The sequence below is a fragment of the Gavialis gangeticus genome, unplaced genomic scaffold, assembly GCF_001723915.1.
Source record: "Gavialis gangeticus isolate Ggan-Ray unplaced genomic scaffold, GavGan_comp1, whole genome shotgun sequence".
Classification (NCBI taxonomy): domain Eukaryota; kingdom Metazoa; phylum Chordata; order Crocodylia; family Gavialidae; genus Gavialis; species Gavialis gangeticus.
In genome coordinates this window covers 307,270-319,690 of record NW_017729019.1, presented here as the reverse complement: position 1 = coordinate 319,690, position 12,421 = coordinate 307,270, and the positions used below count along the sequence as shown (strand labels likewise).

Genomic DNA, 12,421 nt, shown 5'->3' with positions numbered 1-12,421 from the left:
CAGGTCCCTTCTGACCCTACCTACTATGAAACTATGAAAGAGGGAGGAAAAAAAGGAGACAGAGAAAGACATGGGAAGGAGGGGATCAAGGGATGAGAAGGGCAGGGCCTGGGAGGGCAGGAAGGAGAACGAGAGGCTCAGCAGCATGGCTGGGGCACTGTTCTCGGAGGCCCCAAGAGATCAACGCAGGACTAGTGGGATGGCATCCCACCCCAGTGTGACCAGGCGGTGCCGTAGGCCGCATCAGGGTTGCTGCTTGTGCTTGGCATATACAGGATTTCCAGCTGCCAAAGCCTAATTTAACTCTGCTGATTTGCATGGGATGACCCCAGGCGTCAATTATTGACCCTGTTGCCCGGTTGGTCCAGTCATTGTAACTATCTGAAGAGTCATTTCAGTTCCATGACCCTCTTTCCTCTCTTTAGCATCGCAGACGAGAGCTTTCATTTTGCTCGCCGGCATTCAGGGTTCCCCTGCCTTCTGACATCCGTGACCGGATGGAGACAGACAGTCATCCCTTCGGTCTGCATAGGCAATCAAGGAACTACCACATCAATAGGGGGCTGCGCACTGAAGACCACTTTGAGAGAACCTATGAAAGACACGAGCCCCCACCCAAGAACAGGGATTTCAAAATCTTTCAAGTCCAGCGAAGGAAGGTCCAATGTAGGTGAGTTGTTTTCTGGAAATCTGTGAAAAAGCTGAGGGGCTCTGTCAGGTGCTGTCCTTCTGTTGCTATTTGTCAATGTAAAATCAGAAGTTTGTAATAACAGCTGAAATGAAATAGTCCGCTGCAGAGCTCCATGTAGAGCACAGCACTACAGCTGACAGTCCACACCAGTCTCTGTCCATTATGAACGTCTGTCTCAGACTTGTCATCATCCCAAGGTTTTGTGCATGGTGAGGAGGAACCCTGTCAATTGTTTCAGGGCTCCCCGCCACCTGAGTTGCTAGATGCAAGGTTATGTCTGCTTTTCTGCTTTGTAGATTTTGCTGTTTTGGTTGCTTAAATTCTCCAGATGCCATTTTCAGTTCCCTCTTTGTAGGACCAAGAAGCTGGCTGGCTTTCCTGCAGGACTGACAAAAATTGCTCTCACCCAGGAGTGACTGTCAGACTTGCTTGGCCCCTAGGCCACATCCTGACAGCAGGTCTCCTCTCGGGCTAGAACCAGCCAGCAAGAAATCTTCTGGGTTGGATTTGAACCCAGCTCCAGTGGCAAGACGAGCAGCGGCAGCAGTGGGTGAGCAGTGCTGTACCAGATCAGGGAGCCAGGCAGTTAATGCAGCCCTTACTGAAACACGTCCCCAACAGAGCTCCATACCCTGATATTTTTATGGTGGGCCTTGCCTCCATTTGCCTTACCCCTCTGGCTCCTGGAGAAGATCACAAGGCTTCTCCAGGAGCCACACAGACTTGTTGACACAGCTCTGTGGCCTGGATTTGGTCTGTGGGCCACATCTTTGATACCCACTTTCCAGCCCATTTGCCTGCCCTTTATTCTTTGAAACGAATGGGAAAGTTGAACCCTCACAAATTCTCTTTGGAGCATTGGCTCTTGGGATCGGGGTGTCTCTCCTTCTACAAACCATCCATCTATGGTGAGTTCCCAACAGTGTGCACCAGATAGCAGCATTTTTAACAGAGAATATTCCCTGTTCTTCCATCAGGGAAAGCATAACCAGGTAAAGTTTGGGAGCCACTTTATCAGTTTCCCTTGTAGTTTGGTTTGATGCTGCTGGCACCCATCTTGAGCTGTCCCTGAGTTATGTTCATGTCCACTTCATTTCTGGCTTTATTTGAATGTACTACATCTTCATCAGAGAAAATGGGGGTGCCTGTGAGTGTCAGGTTTGATTTATTTTGAAATAGCACCAGGATTGTGGATTGACCTACAAGGAACAGCATTTGTGTGCTAGATGGGCTCCTTTTGCACCTAAATACCACTGTCCGCATAAAAAAGTGGACACCAAGTCATCTGAAAGATGCATTTATCACTTCTCAGAAGTCTGTCTCAGAGTTCACCAAAAATAAAGGACTTGATCCTTTTCCACCTGCAAGACACCTAAGTGAACTTAGTTGTCTAAATGTTATCCCATTCCAGCCTGCTCAGATCTGGGAAACTGTTAGTACACATTTTAATACAAAACTATGAGAGATTTAGCTCTCAGTTACATTGAAGTAATTCTCCAGTAATCTCACCGAGGTAAGTAGTAGTAATCTAGGGTTACAGTGATATAAATGAGAGTACAAATTTATTCACTACTTCTTTTCCAGCTTTTCATTCACTCAGAAACACCCTTAATAATAAAATCAGTTTGTTTGTGAAAAGCACCATCACTTGGGATATTTAACAAAAAGGGAAAGGAAACGAACAAACTACTGCAGCAATGGTATCAAACCTGTTCGGTGGAGAGGGTTAAATATGGTCTGTGAGCTGGAGTTCACGTTTTGGTGTATGTGGTCCTACTGACATCAGTAGATGATTTTCACAGAGATTAAGATAAATTATTGCTTTTACATAGTAACTAAACATTATTTGTTCAGTCTTTTATTGGTGCATTCATCATTCAGTGACAAAATCTGCCTCCTTTTAGTAACATTATTGCTTCTGCCCTTTGTTTCTTTTGCTTCCTCATATTCCTTTTTCTGGTTCTTTCTCACTTCCCTATCTTGTGAACATCCTCTATTTTCTTTTCTCTATTTAATTCCCAGTTACCAACGCAGCATACTTACTTCCACCGCACATCCCACTCCATGCGCTTAAATTATCAGTTATTAAATGTGCAAGAGGCAAGGATTTTTGTGGGCAATATACTTTACTGAACTAACTGTATGGTTGGGATGAACTAGAGGTTTCAGGTGCCAAATACAGTACTTCAGGCCTTGCATATTTCCTGGATCATCACAGCTACAACATCACTTCAACACTAGTTGTTAAAAAGTTACTGTTGGTACAGAAGTGCCACGATCAGGCTTTAAAGTTGACACTCCAGTTGGATCAATGGAATTCACTCTTTGAAATCATTGCTTCAGGTTGCCTACAGACCTGGGCAGGCACTCCTCAGTTACACTTAGCTACTATTAAAAAATGATATGTTTGTAGCCAGAAGATATAACAACTTTTTTTTAAACAAAAGTTTGGGTACTAGACTTTGACCAAGGCATGCACATTGCATATTGCACATGTGCAATACATGTATAGGTGGGATCTTTCTTCCAGGCTGTAAGTTTGAAATACGCATGTTAGAGAATTTCATACAGGAAACAAAATTGACTGTTCCCCAGGGGAGATACGCGAAGTGAGTGGTGTCTTTTCACCTCTATTTTCCAGGACTTCATGATTTTCTATTTTCTACCTTATAACCAGAATCAATGCAACTTATGTTTTGCTGCTGTGATACCACGAACAAGCAGTCAGCATGTCCAGGGTTGTGAGCTCTTGCATTTGCAAACTAATGTGTGCTAATCTCTTGAGTAGAACACGGAATATTTGCAGTTATGGGGCACCGCACACAGAAATCATTACAGTGTCTTATTATATAAATTCATACTATATGCTTTTAAGGCTTGCAAAGGATTAATCATAGCTGTCTGGGTTCTGAGCATGGAGAAAACAGAAACCCAGAAAAAAACAAAACACTGAAAGTGCTCAACACACATACATGTAACATGTCTGTTTCCTCTTAGATTCTCCTGGGGAAGATTCAGAAAGTTTGTGCATACGATGTTTCCCATCCTGAACTGGTTGTGTATATATCGGATCAGAGAGTGGCTCCTGGGGGATGTACATGCTGGTATAAGTGTGGGATTGGTCCAAATTCCTCAAGGTAAGCAAAGAAAAACACTGTTATTCCTCTTCTTGATTCTATCCTTTTTGTATTTATATTCTTATTTTCTGTCTTATTTTCTAACTACCTCACTCTGCTAAATTAAACCAAATTATTTTAATATTTCTGGCAAATGGACAGCTCCCAGAATCTGCAGTCCCTTAGTGCTATTAGCAGTAAAATGAGTATGATTTTTAATTTCACTAAACAGCTGTAGGGAGATTCCAGTAGACCTGGCTCCAGGTCAGAACTGCTGGATGAATGTGCTCCAGTTCCAGGTACTTAACAGCTTCCCATCATCCTTGGTCTCAGGGCAAATACCTTGGCTGTGTCCCCATGAGCAGGGGTGCGCAGTTGCCTTAAGGAAAAAAGCAGTGGCACAAATTCGTGCTGCTGCATTTTGCCCCAGCGCATGCCCCTGCATGTGGGATTAGTACAGGGGAAAATGCTCCAGGTGGGGTGGGGGAGACTGGGGCCAGCATCTGGGGTCCTGAGCACCTCCTGGGGCTCTAGCAGTGGTGATCTGGGTGTGTGGAGCCTGGCCGGCAGCTAGAGCGTGGTTCTGGCCAGCCAGGCTCCAGTTTTGGGCAGCACATGCTGTTCCCATGTGCACTGCCCCACTTTTTTGTGGCGCAAGTGTTTCTGACACCAGGATCTCCTGGTGTCAAAACCCCCCCTGCTTCACTACAAATTAGTAGCACAGGGAACGCTTGCATGTGTGACGTGCAGTTTGCAGTGCTGCAGACAGATTTGTGGTGCCACACACTGCACGTGCAAGCTCGTCTGGACATGACCCATGGGACTCCAAGTAAGGTTGCCTCATAATTAAATTTTCATCAAAACTGAGATGTTCTGAATGAAATATTTAAGACTCAGTGAATTGATGCTGTTTGATACAAGTTTTTGCTGGAAAATTTATGACTCACTCAAACTGTAAAGCTTCAGTCCAGGTTGCAGTTAAGATTATTTGAGTGTTGTGTTTGTGTTCCTAACTTACTATGTGTGTGTCTCTTTTACATTTAACCTTACTTTTGAACTTACCATGCTTGCTCTTGGAATATTCAACTTCACTTTCTATGATTGTATGTTAGATATTGGGAAAAACTTTCTCACTAGGAGGGTAGTAAAACACTGGAACAGGTTACCCAAAGAGGTTTTGGAATCTCCATCCTTGGAGGTTTTTAAGACCCGTCTAGACAAAGCCTTGACTGGGATGAAATAGTTGGGGCTGGTCCTGCTTTGAGGAGGTAGTTGGACTAGATGACCTCCTGAGGTCCCTTCCAGCCTTAATTTCCTATGATTCTATGAACTGTAATATATTCTACCCTAAATTGCTATATGCTCACTCACCTTACATCTTTTGTAATATTATAAATAATACAGTGGGCTACAAACTGATATTTTGTACTTTTAACTGACTTTGTGGTCTGTTGCAGACAGGATTGTGAATGCTGGCATGTGTATTTATATACTTGTGATCACAACTTAGTATGTGCAGATACCTACTAACATTCCTGGGTTTCTTTTTGACAAGAATGAGGTTTTCTAAAGGATAATGATGTTGATCAGGTCTCCCTAGGACCATCCTTGGGATGATCTGTCCCACAGTTTCTGGAGGTCAGGTTAAGTTGAGACTATATAAAAGACATTGCATGTTAAGGATTAGATGCTACTAAGAAGTTGAGCAGGAAGCTTGAATCTGAATTTGTTAGAATCCTTGGGTTTGAACTTGCTCCAGTGTTACCATTCTAAAGATTTATTTTCCAGTTATATTTGGGTATGCGTGAGCTATCAGGAGAACAACTAAATTCTCAATATTTCCATTTTGTGAACCTAAAATTTATAAAACAAACCTCCGGTTCTGGTCAGTGAAGTTGTCGACTCAAGATCTGATCTGGTTTCAAGTCTAAACCTCATTCTGAATCTAGTCCTGGCCTGAATATGAATAGTACTTCCCAGTCTACTTATACTTTATTCATTTACAAAGAGAATGTAATAGTCACCTGCTTTTGCTGGACTGCTTGTTTCAAATGAGCAGAAACTAAACATTAGGTCAAAACCAAATGTTTGTACCTTTTGGTACAATTTAACTTGTCAGTTGCATAAAATTTTACCACTTGGTTGCTATTAGGGGGACTAAATGAAATTACTTTCTTGTTCTCAGTCCAGTTAACTAGGGCCCATGTCACAAAAACCCCCCACTTACCTTGGTACTAACTGGCCCCATCGTTGAAAATCTTGTTTCTTAGCCTCTCTACAGAATAGACCATGGGAAGTAAATTATTTTCTTGCCTCCTAAGATGGTTTCTCCAGACCCAGATTGAGACAATGGCAGGGTAGCATGAGAGAAACTTGTTTTCCTGCTGTTATATTGTATTGGTCCTATAATGATACAGAAGTTCCTCCTTCAGAGCTGTTAGGCTGGTACCTTCACCATGAAAAATTCACTTAAAAATAGAAAATAAAGATCCCTCAAGGTACACTTTCTATTAGAAACTGATGTTTCTCTTTCAGGACTGTCGGGAGTTCTGTTAACCAGGTTACCATTGCCAATTATCAATGGCTTTTATTCTGCATTCTGCTGCTCATTAACATACGTCATATTTGGGACCTCACGCCATATCTCCATTGGTAAGTTTTACTCTGTACTACAGCTTGGGTCTACAGGTCATATGGGGTCACTCACAGTGTCCTGTGGAAATGCAGGAGGTCATTATACCTGCCTTTGTCCATTCACCTATCTAATCACATTTGGCAGCGTGATTTGTGAGTGAACATCTTGATTCCTAGTCCCTTGCGTCTTCTCAGTTCTGTAACGGACTTGCTGCATGAACTTGGACACTTGTTGGCTGCCCTATACACCTACACAAGAAAGAAAGGATTCCACATAGTTTCTTGCATGGGCTTCCCTTGTTACAGATAGAAGCCCAGAGACAGTCAAAGTACCTTGGAAGAGTAAGCTGCACATGCCCTTGGGCTAGCACCAAACAATCTCCTTCATTACCTGTCCACAACTCAGAGCATGGCTGTAAATCACAGCTTGGCTCCTGGGGCTAGGTAGAACCTTGCTACAGCTGAGCCTCCTGACAGTTCACTTTCCCTAACTATGTACTATGTACTGTATGCACACTGTACACACCTACACACACACACACATGCATAAAAAAAAAGAAACAGAAAAATCGACAAAGAAATGCACCCCAGAGATAAATAAATAGTCCTGGTAAATGTTTTTGGCAATAGTCCTAGTCCTATACCTACTTCTTTGTTTTGCTTTCCTTTAAGACATTTCACTGGAAAAGCTAAGACCTTTTTCTCTTTTGTGTATTGATTACAGGTTCTTTTCTTACAGTTAGCACTGCACTTAGCCAATAAATAAGATATAAACTAACTAGTAAACACTGTTACTTCTCCATTTGTGGGATTTTCCTCATGTCATTGTATTTAAAACTACTTTCTAACCCAGCAGTTGGCAATGTTTTTAGGCAGAGTGCCAAAAACACCTGCAAACTCGACTTGTAAGATGTTGGCGTGCCAGGAGCAGATGATGAGGGAGCCATGAGGAGCTGATCCTTGTTGTGGTAGCGCAGCCCCAGCTCTTTCCCCACCATCTGTCCTGAGGTGCATGTGCCAAGCAAAATGCCTTTGCATGCCACGCTGTGGCACCCATGCCAGGGATTGCCTACCTCTGTTCTAACCTTTGCATTAATTATTTCTCAGTTACATGATTCTGAAACTAGGCCTTATGAAACACATACCTGCAAAATATTCTGGGCATTCACTAGGAAGCCTCTGTCATCAGTTAGGAGACAGAAATCATGAACCAGCAGGTTGTCTCGACCTGAATCAGAAGGAAGTCCTGGAGAGTCCACAATCCAGAGGCTGAACCTACGTTTGCAGGGTAGTTAAGATATCTTGCTACAGCTCCAGAGGTGTGAATGTGAGCACCACTCTGGACTTGTGCCAGAGGCCGCTTCCAATTGACCTAACTATAAATGGATGCCTAATCATTTAGGCTGGGGAGTCAGTGGCCAGCTTTTAGTTGTTTAATGGTATTACAGGCAGATATTAAAATGTGCACTTATGGGGATGAATCTAGTGCACCGATTGACGACGAGAGAAGGAACCATGGACTTGTGACTTGCAACCTCATCTTGGTTGCAGGAATCACATGTCTCTTCTTTTCTGCTTCTGTTGGTCCCAGGTTCATTCAGCATCCTGAATGCAATGGTGGCAGACATTGTGAAGACTCTGAACTTCAGCCTGTCACTTTCGCCTAATCATAGTTTTGCCAATTTCTCAGATGAGAATTATATAAGGAGTTACCTGGATGCCTTAAATCTTACTGCATCGACAACCTTTTTGACTGGGATCATTCAGGTAAAAGTGGGATGTGTCTTTGACTACATTTGAATATTTTTGTACTGCATGGAATATGAGGGTGTCTCTTTTCTCCCTTGATTTCTGACCAAGGTCCATGACATGTTCAAAGCACCTGTACCCCATGACTCTCATAGTCATGATATGTCCAAATCTTGGAATCTCTTCCTCCATGGTATTTCCTGTATCATTTTTTTCTTTCTATCAATACAACAAGAACTTCTGTTTAAACCTTTATATTTATTCTTGACTACTGCAGGCATCTCCTCTCTGACATCTCAGAATACTTCCTCTCTAGTCCACTCAAAACACAACTGCTAAAACTTCCCCTTTGCAAACTGTTGCTCTCATCATGTCTCTTTTACACATGCATTCCCATCTGACACTCTTCACTGGCTCTCCATTTTCTGGTGCATCAATCTCAGCATTTTGACCTCACCTTTAAGATTATTTATAGGTCACTGATCCCTATTTATTCAGTCTTGGATCTTGCTAGGGATATCAGATAGCCTGGTAATTGGTCAGTGGATTTTCACACTTGAAATGTTTGGGTTACTTGTACATTTTAACCTTAATTCTGCATTTCAACTTTTTGATATTTGTATTTCATTTTATTTTTTCCAACTACATTGTTGTTATAATAATTTACTCTTATACTTCCTGACTTTTGTACTCAATTTTAATCTGTTATGTCCACTTTTTTACTCTAGGAGTTATTCCTAATCCATCTGATAGAATATGGGGCTCAGAGAATTCCCTTTGATAAAAATGAATATTTAAAGTTAATCCTTATATAGATTCTCTACTGATGCACCTTTATCTAACTAAATCAGAGATGCATAAACTTTTGTAATCAGGAGCTCATTTCATCAGCTGTTTTTGGTCAGAAAAGCTTACGCATTTTGATTTAGTTAGTCTATAAAATGCACCTTTACCCTGACTTCTGCCTGACTTCAGACTAACATGGGTAACTAGCTCTATCTCACCTCTGTCTAGTTATGTATAAATATACAAAGGGACAAATGGCTACTGTTCTGATTTGGTAGTATTTTAGACTTATTGTGCAAAAAAGATGTAGGAGATACAATGACTACACGTGACAAAAGGCTTGCTTAGGAACACACTCTTTTTTTGTGTGTGTTATCAGCTTCTTATTCCTGTCCTGCCTTCCTTTCAGTTGCTTTTAGGATGCTTTTGCTTGGGCTTTGTCACAACCTATCTGCCAAAGACCCTCATTGATGCTTACCTCACCGCAGCCGCACTGCATGTCATTGTATCCCAGTTCACCTTCATTTTTGGGATTGTGATTGACTTCCATGTGGGACCCTTGGCTATTTTCTATGTGAGTAAACCCAATTTTGGCTCAAAGAAATGTTTGCATCTTGGAGAGAGAAGGTAGAAATGGCTTCAGAAAATAAAATCATTTCAGTGCAAGTCAGTTGCTAAGGGAAATCTATGCAAATCTCAATTTACGTGCTGTACAGGTTATGTAGGTTTTTTGGAGGTAAAAGGATAGAGGGAATACGGTATGTAGAGTATCCATATAGAATTATAGAAAACGGGGCCGGAAAGTACATCAGAAGGTAATCTAGTTTCCCTCCGCCCCACATCTAGCCAGGATTCCCCCTGTTGAAGCCAGCTCATCCAAGTGTATTTCTAACGTGCTCTTAAAAACTTCCAAGGCTGGAGATTCCATAACCGGTCTAGGTAATCTGTTCTCATGTTTAGTCACCCTCATAGGTAGGAAGCTCTTCCTGATAGCCAGTCTAAATTTTTTACTAAGACTGTAGAGATATTGAGAAAATATATTTTGCTTTGTTTTTACTATCTGTTTCCCCATCTTCACTAAAGATACTTAATTCTGTATCAGGTGGGCCTATCAGTTCAAATACAAGAGCATCCATTTATCGTTCTGTTGGAACATGCAAATGTCTGTAATAGCCCTTGCTGATCCTCTCTATAACATTTCCCTTTCAGAATCTGTTGTATTACAGCATGGCACTGCCAAAGGCTAATTCCACCAGTATATTGATTTTTTTGGTCTGCGTAGTCATGCTACGGGTCAGCAAATGTATCAAGATAACTTATAAGCATAATCCTATTGAATTTCCTATGGAACTTCTCATGGTAAGTGTTTTCCACACCTCTGTTGTCATACTTAAAATTAGTATATAGAGCAGCAGAAACTTACTGTAACAGAAAGAACTTAATCTTGTGGTTTGAACATGGTGGTCTGAGCACAATGTTGTGACACAGGAACTTCATAGTCAGGAACTTCAGAGTTTCATAATTAGCTGTTTCACTGATTTGCAGGTGATCTGCTATGTTTCTGTCTCAGTTTTGCTCCTTGTTACATGAAAATCAGACCACCTCCTACCTCACTGGGAACTGTGAAGATTAGTTAATGTAGAGTGCTATATCAATTAAAACTACAGTACAAAGACAGATCAAACCAAAACAAATCCACATTCTGGATTCAATATGAAATTTTCTTCTTTATTGTGGACAAAACTAGAATCGTACCTCCTGAACGTGGGGGTTCAGAATGCAGGTCTCAGCATGAAGTTTTTCAGAAATTGGAGTGCTCAATTCTTTTCATTCTAAAGAGTTTCCAGTTGTGAATTCAAATTTAGCTGTTGTCAGTGTCTTTTTTCTTGTACTCTTTTTTTTTTTTAATTAGGAAATAAATTAAGGGAAAGAGAACAGTCAAAAAAGACTGAAAGTAAAACTGGCCTCTTTGCTCAGCCTAGAAGTCTGATTATTAGATGGTCAAAGGTACCCTGAGGAATAAAATACTGTGGGCACGTCCAGACGACGTGCCTCTTGCCCCACCTCAAAGGGGTTTAAGATGGGGCAAGAGGCACGTGTGGGAAAGAAAAATTGTTCCCTGTGCTGCAAACTTACAGCGCAGGGAGAAAATTACGCCTCTGGATATCCAGGGGTCTAAAAAAACCGCTCCGCAGAAGAACAGAGCAAGGCACGGTCCCAGACAGTGCCATGGAGTCAGTCCTCCAAAAGAGATGCTGTGGTGTCATCCAGAGCGTCTCTTTTGTTCTCCTGCTGCCTCAGACCCCGGTGCTACCCAAGGTAAGTGCAGGGGAGGTGTTCATGGGAGTGGGTGGGTGAGAGGTGGCAGGGGATGTGAGGGGATTTGGAGAGTGGCAGGGGCGATGTCCCCAGGGCTGCAGGGGGTATGGACCCAGCCCAGCCCCGTGCAGCTTGCTAGTCCGGGTTTGCACTGGAGCAGGTCACAGTGCTCTGAGAGGGATGCACAGGACCAATGCCTCCTGGAGCCGTGTGACCTGCTCTGGTGCAAAGCCAGACTAGTAAGCCACACGGGGCTGGCACAGGTCCTGCCATGCCCCACCCCCCGCAGGCACAGCAGGGTACAGACAGGACCTGGCGCGGTGTGCAGGGACTGCATGCCACGCCCAGCTGGGTCCTGTCAGCCCTGGGGTCCCTCTGCTGCCCAGCCAGACCAGGACCCTTGGCAGCAGGACCCAGCATGGCATGCGGGGACTGTGTGCTGGGCCCAGACAGGTCCTGCCAGCCCTGGGGCTGCTCCTGCTGCCCAGCCGGGCCAGGACCATGGCAGCAGGACTTGGTGCAATGCGCGGGGACGACACGCTGCGCCCAGACGGGTCCTGCTGGCCCTGGGGCTGCTCCTGCTGCCCAGCCTGGCAGGACCCATCTGGGTGCGGCGTGCGGTCCCCACACGCCACGCCAGGTCCTGTGTCCATGGAAATGGCTCAGCCAGGCGGCAGAGGGGCCCAAAGGCAGTAGCACCTGGCTGGGTTCGGCACACAGTCCCCATGTGCCACGCCAGGTCCTGCCACCATGACCTGGCCCAGCCAGGCGGCAGAGGCCCCAGGAACTGGCTGGGCCCAGCACATGGTCCCTGCATCCTGCTCTGCGTCCTGTCACCACGACTGGGCCCTGCTGGGCGGCAGAGAAGCCCCAGGACTGGCAGGACCCGACAGGGCCCAGTGCATGGTCCCTGCGTGCCGCACCAGGCCCTGCTGCCATGGCTCAGAGTGCCCCACTCCCGCTGCTGCTGCTGAAGGTAAGTTATGGGCCCTGGGCAGGGGGGCTGTGGCCCTCCAGGGTGCCAGGGACCCTGGGCAGGGGGGGCTGTGGCCCTCCAGGGGGAGCTGGGACTCTGGGTGGGGGGGGCTGTGGCCCTCCAAGGTGCTTGGAACCCTGGGCGGGGGGC

The 12,421-nt window shown here is 44.3% G+C and overlaps 1 protein-coding gene across 1 annotated transcript in view; it reads left to right on the top strand.

Annotated features, from left to right (window-relative positions):
* SLC26A8 (solute carrier family 26 member 8) overlaps positions 1-12,421 on the top strand; it is a 38,758-nt gene that overhangs the window by 6,133 nt on the left and 20,204 nt on the right. The window contains exons 2-7 of the mRNA XM_019513775.1: positions 426-670; positions 3,689-3,828; positions 6,343-6,459; positions 8,033-8,208; positions 9,386-9,550; positions 10,186-10,335. Of these exons, the coding sequence (XP_019369320.1) occupies positions 498-670; positions 3,689-3,828; positions 6,343-6,459; positions 8,033-8,208; positions 9,386-9,550; positions 10,186-10,335 (921 nt within the window). The 5' untranslated portion in view covers positions 426-497. The remainder of the gene's footprint in view (positions 1-425; positions 671-3,688; positions 3,829-6,342; positions 6,460-8,032; positions 8,209-9,385; positions 9,551-10,185; positions 10,336-12,421) is intronic.